The sequence below is a fragment of the Aphelocoma coerulescens genome, chromosome 1A, assembly GCF_041296385.1.
Source record: "Aphelocoma coerulescens isolate FSJ_1873_10779 chromosome 1A, UR_Acoe_1.0, whole genome shotgun sequence".
NCBI classification, from domain to species: domain Eukaryota; kingdom Metazoa; phylum Chordata; class Aves; order Passeriformes; family Corvidae; genus Aphelocoma; species Aphelocoma coerulescens.
Genome location: NC_091014.1, coordinates 78,775,518 through 78,787,683, shown reverse-complemented (window position 1 = coordinate 78,787,683; position 12,166 = coordinate 78,775,518). Strand labels below are relative to the sequence as shown.

General features: G+C 49.2%; 1 protein-coding gene across 1 annotated transcript in view; it reads right to left on the bottom strand.

Annotated features, from left to right (window-relative positions):
- Positions 1-489: 489 nt before the first annotated feature.
- LOC138104490 (voltage-dependent calcium channel subunit alpha-2/delta-4-like) overlaps positions 490-12,166 on the bottom strand; it is a 57,376-nt gene continuing 45,699 nt past the window's right edge. The window contains exons 22-28 of the mRNA XM_069003786.1: positions 12,063-12,108; positions 10,511-10,608; positions 8,277-8,370; positions 7,206-7,301; positions 4,411-4,538; positions 972-1,052; positions 490-614 (exon numbers count right to left, since the gene is read on the bottom strand). Coding sequence (XP_068859887.1) covers positions 490-614; positions 972-1,052; positions 4,411-4,538; positions 7,206-7,301; positions 8,277-8,370; positions 10,511-10,608; positions 12,063-12,108 — 668 coding nt within the window. The remainder of the gene's footprint in view (positions 615-971; positions 1,053-4,410; positions 4,539-7,205; positions 7,302-8,276; positions 8,371-10,510; positions 10,609-12,062; positions 12,109-12,166) is intronic.

The following is a 12,166-nucleotide window of genomic DNA, read 5'->3' as shown; positions in this document are numbered from 1 at the left end:
TCTGTGATCTGAAGGTCTGTGCTGTATGGCCTTCTCTCTTCCCTAGCCTATCTACAGGATACTCCTATAACAAAGTTGTTGTTTGGTGTCTCTTATCAGTCATTCCTTCCACCACACAAAGCTCCATTAACACTGACCATTCTCTCACAAGAAGCTTTGCATCACAGCACATTTCTGGTGATAATTACTCCATTACCTGTTCCATCAACCTCTTCCTTTAGTCACTGCTTCCAGGAATAAAACAATTTCCATGGAGCTGCATCTTCTCTTACCCCAATACTCCCATGCTGAGTGGTTAAGTTGGGCATGGTGCCAGGGTTACTGATAGTGTTGATTTGTTTTGTTGAATGGCTGCTCTGTTTTGCTTCTGAGCTCAGTGTACTTCTGTAAAGGCTGAAGCAATTAATACAGAAAATGGCAACTCTTCAAAAGCTTTGGGGTTCTCTTGGAAATAATGCGCTGTATGAATTTTCCAAAAGAAGGTGCAGTCTAGTGAAGGTCTGCCAAAAGGAGTTTAAAGCTCAGATACAACAGTAAGTTTGGCAATCTGTAGGTCTGAGTTGGAGATCTAGCAACATGCCCATTCCACCAGCAGAAGTTATTTTTCATTTGAGCTAACAATGGAGACACATAAACATGATGCTGTTCCAAAGCCAAAAGCTTTTCCTGCAAAGTTTTAAACCTGCACGGACTTCCCAACCTACTCATGCTCCAGAGAAAGAGTCTCAATCCCCAATTCACCAGCACTGGAGATGGGAAGCTTCCATTCAAACAGCCCGTTTCCCTTTTGGAAGCCTGTCAGCCACTCAGTACCTGTTCCATTATTCTCTGTTTAGCCTAGTTTTCAATACCACAAGCTATTGTGGCTCCTGTCACTTCCTCTGAATGACAAGCGAACAGCTCTCAGCTCCCACTCTGAATGCAAGATGCAGCCATTTCATTCAAGATAAAAAGAGAAACCAGTGTCCTACCTGCAGCAATTCCCATCTTCCCATCCACAGACACAGACACAGCTGTGCTCACTGTCACCACTTTTGGCAGGCCACCTCCCTCTGTCAAGACACAAATACAGCAGGCTTGGTTAACTTACCCCCAAAAAGGAATAAAATACAGCAGGAGAAGCTTGCCCACACATTTTCCCATCCAGGACAGTGTGTACCTATGCCTCAACTCTGAAACACCCCAGAATTTAGACGGCTGCATCTTTCAAGACACATAAGCAGCCTAATGGGCTATGAGTAGATTTTCTTTTTCTCTTCTCTCTGGCTCATGATACAAGTGGCATCCTCAGCATAAAGGAAGCACCCAAGGCTGGATGGGGCTTCGAGCAACCTGGTCTCATGGAAGACATCCCTGCCCATGGCAAGAGGTATGGAACGAAGTGACCTTTAAGGTCCCTTGCAGTCCCAAACATTCCATGATTCTGGGTTAAAATGTAAAGGATTGGCCTCCTCGATTTTGGGCATGTGGAGCTTCTCTTAGGCCTTCTCTTAGCTGTTCTGCTCAATGTGCCATCTGAACTCTGGAGACAGAGGAGAAGCAGGACAGGTAATTCCAACACCACTTGCACAGCAAAGGCCAGACTTATGTCTAACTCTTACCCAAGCCAGGCCAGCACTTCAAACTGCAGACACAGCACTTCCAGGTGCTTCCAGAGTGCACTCCATTTTAGGAACAAAGTCTTCTGGGACTTTGTTGCCTAAACTCTCTTATGCTCCAGGGTCTCCCAGTTCTCCTTGAGCTACTTCTTTAAGCATTCTGTAGGTCCTGTGACACATCTGCCAGCCCTGTGCAGACCTCTGAGCTCCCACGGGGCATTTAAAGCCACATGGCTGGATAGGCTCAAGTAACTGAACCCCACCTCCCTTTGTCGGTGCAGTTGTTTCAGCCTGCAATTGTCCATGTGGCAGATTCCCTTTGTGTATTTTTTTAAAGTGATTAGATAGCTTCAGCTGGGGCACCTCTTTGGGAGCTGCCAGGGGATAGTCTGAAGGCCAGTCTGATGGGTGTAGTCTGCACCTGGTTCCCTCCTCACGTGCTCTGTGGAAATCTCTTGCTTAGACAGATGGGTCAGGGATTCTTCCCTTCCCCACATCTCCAGCATTTGTTTCTGCTTTTCATGTCTGCCTTCATCATTCTAGGTGTGTCCAGAGCACAATTCAGCACCTACCACAGTTCAGCCTGCAAGCTCTGACTATTTTGGCTTTGTTTTTTGATCAAAGCCAGATTAACCTGCTCAAGTGTGTCAAAAGTGGTAAAAACCTTGCAAAACACTCAGCTCACATGCCTTGGGCATGATCCTGCTTTTATGGTGAACCCCACATGTCTTGTTCTAGGATGGGACAAAGAAGCAAAATACACACAGGCTTTCTAGGAAAAAAAAAAATCTGCCCAACACATGAAAAATCTGGGTTGTAAGAACAATACTACTTGACACGCAGAGGCTTCCCTGCTGTCCTTTTATCTCTGAGACTTCTGGACACTGGAAGGAGGTGCTGTGCCTAAATGATTCTGATGACCTGCAGTCATTTCCTGCTGGTCTCCTCCTCAACAGAGAGCTCTTGGGGGCTTTCCTTAGATGATTAGAAGTCCATCTGCCATGAAAACCTCCTGAAACAGCAGGGGACTTGTGGAAAACATGAAAAGGAGACTTCAGCATCTGATAGAATTTAATAAGAAACTGGGTGGCCTATTTTGGCTAAAATGTGGGGCAGCCCTGCTTCATCGGATGTCGAGGAAGGCCCTACACTGTTCTTTACAGTGAACCACTGTCTCAGAAGCACTGGGTAGTATTTCCTGATGCTTTCCAGGCATATTGTGTGATCCCATGGATCACAGTCTCTCTAAGCCCAACTGCTCATCCCTAAAGAGGCTAATAATCTCCCTTACAGTTTAGGGCATGAGGTCTTCAGGGCCAAGTGCTACTTCTTACAAAGTGCCTGCAGGGTTCCCAGGTGAATGGGATTCTGAACTTGATTGAAGCTTCTGACCCATGGCCGTTTGAAACAAAGAACAGTGCCAGCTACTTGTCTTCTGGCTTCATCCCAAACTAGCTATGACTTCTAAGAAGGCCACAGCAAGCCACAACCTCAATGTTTAGCCAGCAATGACTACTGTGCCCTGGGTAATGGCTGCCCTGGGAAGTCCCACAGGGTGTCACTGCCTGGTTTTCCAAGCAATGCTCTATTCCAAAGAGCAGATGCCATGGCTTGCAGGGGAGTAAAAGGTCCCTCCTGCCATCTCTCCACACCTGCCTTTAAAGTGAGATGTAAGAGTGTTGGGCAGAGAGAGGCTTTTGTAGGTTTCGAGTACTTTCTCTTTCCATTCCTTTCCCTTTCCATCCTGGTTCATCTCTTGCCTCCCAGGCTGGTTTTCTTCTCTTTGCTACTTGCTTTCCCACCCACCAGACTCCCACCACTGTGCCACAAAAAGCTTTAACAGCTACAGTGCCGAGCTCTGTGACAGAGAAGGAGAGCTAGGGGCCAGGGAGGAGCACAGAGGGGATTTCTGCCTTCTGTGGAGGAGTCTCACATGAGTATTTTGTTTTGCTTGTTTCTATTTAGGCTCTTCTGCTCTCTTCCAGCCTTTGAGAAGGTCCTGGCTGGCCCTGCATACTCACAGGAACCAACACCCTAAGCAAGAGATATTGAAAAGCCACTCCTTGCTTTCTTCTAGCGTTTGAACTTCTTTGCCAAGCAAGAGATGCCATATTCTAGTACTAGGATTGGAAGGATGCAGGGCACCAATGCTATGGACAAGCTTTCCCCTCCACCCTTTTCCTCCATCATCTTCCATAACAAACCCATCCTTTCCTGTCATGGAAAGTGGTGATGGAAAAAATGATACCCTCTAAACTTAGACTTCCTGACTGTTTGCTGGTCCCTCACCAGTGCCAGCTGCTACTGTCATCCAGCAGGGCTGATGTTGTTCCCTCCCAGGGCTGGCCACACCTATGTGTCACATCCCTTCTGCAACACCTTTCCTGTTCCCTTGTCACGTCTCGTGTGTTTTCCAGCCCCACAAAAACCTTGTGTTCCCCCAGCTCCTGCCTCCCTAAACCTTTCCATCTACCCGAGCCCTGCATGTCAATTTCCATTTCCATTTCCATTTCCATTTCCATTTCCATTTCCATTTCCATTTCCATCCTTCCCCTCCTCTGTAGCCCTGCATTTCTCATTCCTGACTGCCTTCCCCACACCTTGTAGCTTCATCTTTCCGCTGTGATCAGTATCGTGGCCACGACCTCTCTGTCCCTACGCTGGTGCGAAGGTAACGCCAAGAGGACAGGTCTCAGCCCTTCCCAGCAGGCGGGAGGCAGCGATGAAGGGATCGGGATGGGCGTGCTGTGGGATGCAAGGTGTGAAAAGCTTTTTTCTCTTTCCCTCTGCTCTGTGTTCAGGCTGGCGTTACCTGAATCATCTTCTGAGACAATGCTGTAGATGAAACTCCCGGGGGGATGCTCGGCCGCCCTGCGGTACCACAGAGGGAAGTGGTCCATGGTGAAGATACTTTCCTTGTCCTTCTGTGTCAGGAATTTCCTGCCGGGAGAAAACACGTTGCTCACGGTGCGGAGGAGCGGCAGCCCTCCTCGGGACAACGCAGTGGGACACCTGCGGCCGGGTGCCCGGCCGGCATCTCATCACCCGGGGCTTTCCCGAGGGCGAGGGCACACGGCGTCTCCCGGTGTCTCCCGGTGTCCCCTCGGGGCAGCGCCGGGCCCTCCCCGGCTCCTGAGGGGCGGCCGCTCCCGCCGCGCCTCCCGCGGCCGCCGCCAGGTGCCGCTGTTGGCCCGGCCGAGGCCCGCGGCGGCGGCCCCGGGGCGGGCGGGAGGGAACCGGGGCAGGAAGGATTACGGGGCAGGATGGAAGGGTTACCGGGCAGGAAGGATTACGGGGCAGGATGGAAGTGTTACCGGGCAAGATGGAAGGAAGGGTTACCGGGCAGGATGGAAGGGTTACCGGGCAGGAAGGGTTACCGGGCAGGGTGGCAGGAAGTGTTACCGGGCAAGATGGAAGGAAGGGTTACCGGGCAGGATGGAAGGGTTACCGGGCAGGATGGAAGGGTTACCGGGCAGGAAGGATTACGGGGCAGGATGGAAGGGTTACCGGGCAGGAAGGGTTACCGGGCAGGGTGGAAGGGTTACCGGGCAGGATGGAAGGAAGGGTTATGGGGCAGGGTGGAAGGGTTACCAGGCAGGGTGGAAGGAAGGGTTACCGGGCAGAGCGGAAGGGTTACCGGGCAGGATGGAAGGAAGGGTTACCGGGCAGGATGGAAGGGTTACCGGGCAGGAAGGGTTACCGGGCAGGATGGAAGGAAGGGTTACCGAGCAGGGTGGCAGGAAGGGTTACCGGGCAGGCTGGATGGAAGGGTTACGGGGCAGGATGGAAGGAAGGGTTACCGGGCAGCACACCCCGCGAGGAGCAGGGGCAGCGCCGGAGCGTGCATGAGGCGGGCAGGTGTGAGCAGGTGGGCGAGGGAGGAGCAGGTGCGGCTGGCTTGTGGCCATTGCTCACTGCAGGGGCTGGGGAGCGGGTGAGGCAAGGGGATCAGGCAGTCTCCTACAAAAACAAACAACCCACCCCAACCATAAGGTTATGCAACTGTGGGTAAATCCTCATCTCGTCGGGAGACTCTCTCTTTGAGCAGAGACCTCCTAGCAGCCTTCTAGTATCTGAAGGGGGCCTACTGGGAAGGTGGAGAGGGACTCTGTTAGGAACTGTAGTGACAGGACAAGGAGGAGTGGGTACAGATTGAAAGAGGGGAAATTTAGGTAAGATACTGGGAAGAATTTTTTTACTGTGAGGATGGTGAGGGAGCTGCAACAGGTTGCTGAAGGAGTTGTGGATGCCCCAACCCTGACAGTGTTCAAGACTGGATAAGTCCTTGAGCAACCCAGGCTAGTGGGAGGTGTCCCTCCCCATGGCAGAGTGGGTCGGGAACAGATGATCTTTAAAGTCCATTCCAAGCCCTTAACAAATTCTATGATTCTGTGATTCCTAGAGATGCAGGGACTGAAGTGTTTGAGAAAAGGGGTCCTTCCAAAGGTAAGAGGATGTATCCTGGCGGCATGGCAAGACAGGCAGTGGGTGCTCAGGAGAGACCGCATGAAAATCAGGTCATTTGCTTCCCTAGAGGTTCATACAGCTTGCCTGGCAAATCCCTTTGTTTTCAGGCTCTTGTTTTGCTGTATATTTTGACGTAATGATAATTCCTCATTTATGATTCTTTCCTTTCAGGGGATTCCAGAAGCTGCTCCTGTGGGATGTGTGGGGGTTTGTCTCTGCAGCGTGGTGACTGTGCCAGTTTAAAGCATTGACTGCTGTTCCTGATGAGCAGTGGGGAATCAGGAATCATGTTAGCCTCCCGCAGCACACGGCATTTCTCCCTTGTTGCCAGAGGCTGCTACTCTGAATTGTTCAGACTGCTTCAAACACGTGAGGAATGTCACCTTTCAGGCACAGCAGAGCTTAAATGTAGGACTCATGTTAGGGGAACTTGGGGACAGTGAAACAGCTGCCAAGAAGCTAATAACCACCACCCACATGGTCCCTTTCTGTTCCATCTGCTGGTGTGCCTCTGTGACCTGTCCTTTCTTACAGCAGCATGCACCAGCCTGCGTGTTCAAAATGCAGCAGAATGCAAACTACCCTTTCCACGTCAAAACCCTTCACTGCACACACACTTCTGCCTTGAGGGAGAGGACAAGAGAATGAACGGGATGTGACAGATGTCAGTCACATCGCTGAATGCCTCACTGCAAGGCACTGGGATGCTGCTGCGATGTGGGCAATGTAAGAGGCAGAACAGAATAAATCTGGAAGAGGAATTGAGACAGAAAGATCAAACATAGCCAAGCTGGAATGTCGCTGGGGCACTGGAGTGCAGAGCCTTTGCACTGCAAAATGGTCCTGGGGGTATGTAGTAACTGTGGGCATTGTCTGTGTCAGATGACTGAAGTCAGGGAATGGTTGAAGGTTTTCATTCAAATGAGTGCACTTGGGGATAGTATTTTAAGCAGAACTCAAAAAGAGAGGAAGACAAAGGCCCCCTACTCTGACTCTGTGAATCAGTCTGAATGCCATTAGGTGTTTCTTCTTTCCATTCTGTTTCTGTCTCCCCCAAAACATTACTAAGGCTGGTGGTGATTTCATGCTGCTCCTTCAGAGACACTGACAGAAACCCCTTAATGCAGTTTAGGGACTTACTTGTTGGAAATTTTCTCCGAGCCCACATACAGGGCACTCCTCATGAGTCCAGCCCGAGTGCCCAGAAACGCCATCTCAACACCTGCCTCGGTGTCCCTGTGGAACAGAAACACACAGGCAGAAGCAAACAGTTCTCAGAAGAACAGCTGGGACCCCTGCTCCAGGGTGAGGGCCTTTCAAACTTGAGGCTACGTCTGGAGACCTGGTCCCAAGTTCATCTGCAATATAACCCACCTACACCAGTGATACTGGCTCCTCCCTGCTAATGGCAACAGGTTGTTACTGGCTGACAACTGGCAGGTTTAAGACTTGTCCTCAGATTTAAACCTTTGAAGTCTGCTTGTTTCGTTCTTTTTTAAGTAGACCATAAGCTCCTCTGCCCCTGCTAGCTTTGCTCCAGGCTGCTCTCATGAGGCTGAAGTGCAGGAGAGGAACAGCAGAAGGAGAATGGCTGGATCAGGGATGCAGAGAATGGCCAGGGTAGCAGAATGTGATTGAAGAGGGTGTGTTGGTGTAGCTGTTTAAAGCTGTGCTGATAATTGGGTGTCCTAGCAGGATTGTCACTGGCTCAGCTTCTGTTGGTGCAGGGATACAAGGAACTGAAATGGGGACAGGAGACCAGTGGCCATGTGTATCTGTAAGTAACACGTTGTCAGCTGGAAGAAGATCTGTGTGACATGATACAAGATACCACAAGCAACAGGTGCCTCACTGGAAGTAATAAAACAGAAAGTTGTTTACTGAAGCCAGCCTGTGCACTACCTGCCTAAGGTTCAATCTGAAGGCACCACCAATAGAGACAAGACTAAACTCCCTTTTCTCCCCTGGAAAAACCCTCACCAAACTAAAGGCTCTCCCAAGGAGGCCCAGCCTACTGGAGTTCACTCCCAAGAGACATTTTTCAAGTTATTTCTAAAGCTATTGTGCTATTTCTATCAGCTTTTGAGCTATTTCTACAGGGTCTTGTGTGCTGTGCAAGTTTGTGACTGTTTCGGGCACTGCATAAACACATAGCATCTGGAGATGCATCTTCAGTGGTGTTCTATCCATATTTATTTCTCCTAGACTTACAAGGACATATTGAGGGCTAGTGTTGTCCAGTAGGCCTCCATGGGGGCAGTGACCACTGCATCAAACAGCACTTCCTGGACCAACTCTTCATCACCTAAGGAGAGACAGGAAGAACAAAAATCAGGAGAGAAAGACATCTTTCTCCCTAGATGTTTTAGAGAGTCCCTTGGTAAGGAGCCTGTCCAGGACAGTGGATCAGTGTGGCACAAAAAAGAGGCCTCCCATTACAGGGCAGAGAAGTGGTCCTAGCACCCTGGGTGGTGGAAAGCACAGGAGCTGATGTCACAGGCAAGATCCCAGAATTACAGAATCAATGAGGTTGGGAAAGACCTCTGAGATCATTGAGTCCAACCTATGACCCAATACCACCATGTCAACCAGACCACACTGAGTGCCATGTCCAGTCTTTCCTTAAACACCTCCAGGGACAGTGACCCCACCACCTCCCTGGGCAGCTGTTCCAATAACTAATCACCCTTTCTGCGAAGAATTTCTTCCTAATATTCAAAATCATCAGACCCGTTCCCCTCCAAACTCTGTGGAAGGGTGGTGCCCAAACAAGTGTGGGCAAGTGAGAGGCTTTCAACTGAAGTTATTCATCAGACCTTCACTTGACTCTTTCATTGAGCTGGCTGTCCATAGCCATTGCCTCGAATCCCTGCCTTGAACTTTCTTCTGGGTATCCTGTAGAGAGGATACCAGCCACCACCTTCCACTCAAGTAGCTTCCTTCAAAACCACTAATGACTTTTTTTGTGGCCTCTACTCTGTCCCTTTGCTCACTGGCTTCTCTGTTAGCCCTCCTTCCTTACTGTGAGTCACAAAACATTGTCCTGTCCTGGTTTTCACCAGATGCTCAAGCCAGTCCAGGCTATGACTCTAATCCACTTTGCACTGGAGCTAAGAAGCGATTAGGAAACTTCAAGGTATCATCATGTTCTAAATGACGTGCCCCAGAACCCCATTTCTTTGACCTGCTTTGTTTCTGTATTGCCTTGCTTGCACTAATTGGTGAGAACATGGTGACCATTGTGCAGAAATGCCCCTTTCAGTGCTGTTCTAGGTGGAGCCACCCCACCCACCACTTCAGTGTTTCTGGCACTGAACTTTCTGGGTTGATGTTCCAGGTGTCCCTTAAAGTTTTATCTCAAGTTCTCCCAAATTTCTTTGTCACAGATCTCGGGATCCTTCTCTCCATAGCTGTTGTTATTCAAGCCTCAAAATCAGAGCCCATCATGAGATCTTTCCCTCTTCAGGCCCCCCATGTCTAGGATGTGTTCAAATCATATTTTTCCTCCCCAGCACTTCCAAGTCTGTGTATTTCTCACAGTCAGCTCTCCTGAAACTTTCCTCCTCCCTGGCCTCTTCAACTCATACATCTCCTCTTTCCAGCCTACCCCAAGGACAGCCCGGAGGGGACTGCTCACATTGTGCAAGAGAGGAGGAATTACCAGATTACAGTTGATTTTAAGAGTTTCCCATCCTTGTGCCAAAGCTTTGTGCCTCTCAGGTGCAGCATTACAGGCAAAAGCTTGTACTTGGAACAACTGAGGGGACTGAAGGACATCCTAAAACCCAATTGCTGTAAGGAATTCCTGTGCACAGCTGCCCATCTCTGCCCCCTGATAGAGATCCCACTCTTTAGTGGTGCTGTATCAGCTGTAGGAAAATGGTGCAAGGGATGAGCAGCAGGGGGAGCAGGAAAGATGATAATCCTGTGACCATTTTTTTCTCCTGGATCAGTTACCTGTTGTGTTTGGAAAACAAAATTAATAATCCTTGTTCTGAAAGAATCCATCTCTCTCTAGAGGGCACCGTGAGTCCTTGGAGGATGATGCCTGGGGTCCCTGGGAAACGGAGTCATCTCAGCACTTTTCCTGGCTTCTGCTATTGCCCCCTCTAGCCCAGTCAGTCAGTCAGTCTTAAACCTGGTGTGCAGCCCCTGCCAAGCTCCATTCAAGCTTTCCATTTTCCAGTATTTCCTATGTTAAGACCTCCAATAAGGTTGAGTTTTGTGTCAGCTTTGAAATGGAAAAAAATCCCCTGACAGAGACAAGGAGGTGGATCCTCAGCTCATTTCCACTTGTGAATTAATCTGGCTTGAGTTCAGTCCTGCCTGTGTGAGCAAACGGCACAGGAGTTCAGTCTGACACCAATCAGTTTGTCACAGTCCCCTCTCCCTTGTGATGGGTACAGGAAGACCCCAGCAGGGCTCTTTCAGTGCCTGGGACTCACATTCCAGGTCAGGCTCCTCTCCAGTGAGGAAACGGATCACAGCCTCCAGCTGGCTGAGCTTTCGGTGGTCGGGATCGATGTCGGTGATGCAGTAAATCCTGGTGGGAAGTGGAGAAGAAGCCCGAAAGGGCAAAGAGAAACAACAGTCAAACAAATGCTCCTGGAAGAAAATAACTGCAAAAAGAAAGTCAGCAAGAAACCTTGGTCTGCAAAGTCTTTACCATTGCTGCATGTTGTGCCCACTCTAAATCTAACAATGTGACTGTAAGTCAAACCCTACCACTAAACCAAACACCAATTAACTCGACTGCTGTGCTTAGTGGGGCTGCTGTGTTCTCCAGAATAAGCTCACCATGCAACAGAGCTGCTCCAAATCCTGCCAGCAGCTTCCTGCGTTATGCTGTGTAAGATGTGTACGTGTGCCTGTACAGACAATAACACTGTGATGGAGAGACCTGAAAAGCAGAGGGTCATGTGCAATGTGAGACCAGACCAGAAGCAGAAAAAATAAAGAGAGGAACAAAATGTGATATGAGGAATGATCCTGCAGTGTGATAGGGTGACAGCAAAAGCTGTCCCACAGGGACAACTGCAGGAGCCTCAGGACACAGTTTGGGGAGAAGTGGAAGAATGCATTGGAAATGCTCTGTGCTGTAAAAGAAACCGGTCTTTTAATCCTGCTTCCAATTTTGACTGCTCCATTGTCAGGACAAGGGAGAGGAAGGGGTTATAAGAGAGAATCAAAACTCATAAAGGGGCTGAAAGGAGTGATTTATGAGAAAGTCTAAGAGAAATGAATATGTAAAGTGTGGTAAGCTGACACCTGAAGTCAGGAGTAGAAGAAGGAGAAGTCGCTGTTTGTGTCTCAAATGTGCTGCTTGTGAAACTTGACAGTGTAATGAGAGGTGAGAAGGGGTGCAGGGATTCTTGAATATAGTTATTTTGGCTTTGATACAGCCTGGGTTCATGTGACTGAGTGGGACTGAATGTTGGGTTCATGAAAACCCCAAACCTCACAGCAATAAATGGAAAGTGCCGTGCTTCACCCTGTTTCATATCCAAACCAAGCAAAACCATAAGTTCTGCTTGCTATTGAAACAGGGGTCATAAATCACCTTCATGTTCACCAGAAGTTAGGTCTAGGCTCAGTTCAGAAGGATGCCAACCAAAAATAAACTAGAATTTTAAGAAGCACTTGAATCTCTCACCAAGCTTGCAACAAAATTCCCTAACAGGTCTGACATACTGTAGGTTTTGTAAGACAATTCTGAGCAACACGAGGAGGAACAAAGTAAGTCTGAGCACAGAAGACTGAGGATAAATCTCAGCTGTTTCTTAGGAGAGGAATGTGCCAGGTCTTGATGGGATGTCCCAAAGGAAAAGGTGAAACTCAATTGCATGGAGACAACCAGGTCTTTGCAGACACAGCACCTGAACAGCACTGCTTTTTGTCTGGGCCACAGAGGGTGGTGAACTTGAGCCAGATTGCTGGGAACTTTGCCCAAATATCATGACAAAGTCCTGTGTCACTGACAGGATTTCCTCCACTTACCATTCATTTGCTAAAGACAAGTCTGGCTGGAGCAGGTCGTGCAAACCTGAAACCAGAGAGTACATGGAGTATTCAGTGAGGAAGCAGACAGACACATACAGGCT